This window comes from Sinocyclocheilus rhinocerous, unplaced genomic scaffold (assembly GCF_001515625.1).
Source record: "Sinocyclocheilus rhinocerous isolate Xijiao unplaced genomic scaffold, SAMN03320098_v1.1 scaffold3119, whole genome shotgun sequence".
NCBI classification, from domain to species: domain Eukaryota; kingdom Metazoa; phylum Chordata; class Actinopteri; order Cypriniformes; family Cyprinidae; genus Sinocyclocheilus; species Sinocyclocheilus rhinocerous.
In genome coordinates, this window is record NW_015632029.1 from 297,264 (window position 1) to 299,045 (window position 1,782).

Consider the following 1,782-nt stretch of genomic DNA (forward strand, 5'->3'; position numbering starts at 1 on the left):
TCTATCTGTTTTCTTTTTATTTATTATATAATTAAAAAAAACCTTGCTACGTGTACTGCGTTAACCTAACTGAGACTTGTTATAGCACTTGCATATCATTGCTCCTTTGTTGATTTTGATTGCTTTTATTGTCCTCATTTGTAAGTCGCTTTGGATAAAAGCGTCTGCTAAATGACTAAATGTAAATTCGGTGTCTTCCGTTTTAATTTTTCTGGATTTCAATTTAATGCTATTGAATTAAATTGAATGTTTTTATTAAATTTAATTGATTAATAATCAAGAGGCATGTCTACTCAATTGAAACTTTAACAACTTAATATTTTATTTATTGTTTTACATTAATTTGCACATTTACACAGCAGTGCTTTAATATTCACACACACTCGTCCGTATCGCCGTTTGATCGCGTGCACAGCCCTACTCTTCATTTATTCTTCCAGCATATTTTTCTGACTGGATTCAGTAGGGCTCTAGCGGTGAGGTCGGTCAGTCATACGGGTGAGTACGCAGAACCCCGTCTCTCTCTCTCTCTCTCTCTCTCTCTCTCTGTGTCTCTCTCTCTCTGAGGCAGACGGACTCGGTGAGGTGCATCCGGCACCAAATAAAGGCGCTTCCTTTGGCAGCGCGTCCAGAGCAGCTCCACAGGAGCAGGTGAAAAATAGAGCAGGGAAGCGCTTCAGACGCTCGGCTCTGGCATCACCTTCTGCTCCTGCGGCCGTCAGGACTCACGTGAGCGTCAGCGGAAGCCCATGTTAGGCTGTCCGCTCGCAGACCGCTGACTGACTAAAACATTCATTCTGATAAACAGCTCTAGATTATTATCTGTAGGTAGAAGTATGGGTCTGGTTAGGCTTGTTAGTGTTACTGAGTTTGTGCTGCTGTGTTTTTTAGGTCCTAATCTGAAGACTTTATGCAAGCTAGCAGTTATTCGGTACAGTCTGGAGCAGTCTGGACTCCCTCATGACATCAGGTGAGAGTCAGAACCTCCACATATACATACATTCAGCCTTCATATATGAACGCAAGTCACACCAGCTTCAGAAGAACACACACGCACACACACACGCTAGTGAATGAGTGTGAAACCAGAGACCGCGATAACAATCTGCACCTCAACCCTTGACCCCCATCAGCTCTGGACTCTTGTCAGCAGCTCACAGCTTTACTGATCAGGTTACACACACACACACACACACACACACACACACACACACACTCGTGTTAGCGGGAGAGAGTGAAGCCATGTTAATACTCCACAGGCGTAACAAAGACCAATAATTCAACCAATTAGTGCAACGAATTATCGCTCTCACCAAAGACAAAATACATCACGCAGGTTCAGTCCAAACACCAGCTGTGCTCACACACACACACAGACACACACACACACACACACGCACACACACACACTCACACAGGTTTGTTTTTGTGAAAAGTGGGGACTCTCCATAGGCGTAATGGTTTTTATACTGTACAGACCGTATATTATATTGCCCTACACCAACCCTACCCCTAAACCTACCCCTCACAGGAAACTTTGTGCTATTTCAGATTTTCAATACACTCCATTCTGTGTGATTTATATGCGTTTTGAAAAGTGGGGACATGGGGTAATGTCCGCATAAGTCACCTTCTCCTTGTAATACCTGTGTCATACCTTTGTCATTATACAAATTTACAGTGGGGCAAAAAAGTATTTAGTCAGCCACCAATTGTGCAAGTTCTCCCACTTAAAAAGATGAGAGAGGCCTGTAATTTTCATCATAGGTATACCTCAACTAT

General features: G+C 42.9%; 1 protein-coding gene across 1 annotated transcript in view; it reads left to right on the top strand.

Moving 5' to 3' along the window:
• The window catches only part of LOC107742079 (kelch domain-containing protein 3-like), a 27,255-nt gene that overhangs the window by 20,629 nt on the left and 4,844 nt on the right, over nucleotides 1-1,782 (top strand). The window contains exon 10 of the mRNA XM_016554945.1: nucleotides 892-970. Within this exon, the coding sequence (XP_016410431.1) occupies nucleotides 892-970 (79 nt within the window). The remainder of the gene's footprint in view (nucleotides 1-891; nucleotides 971-1,782) is intronic.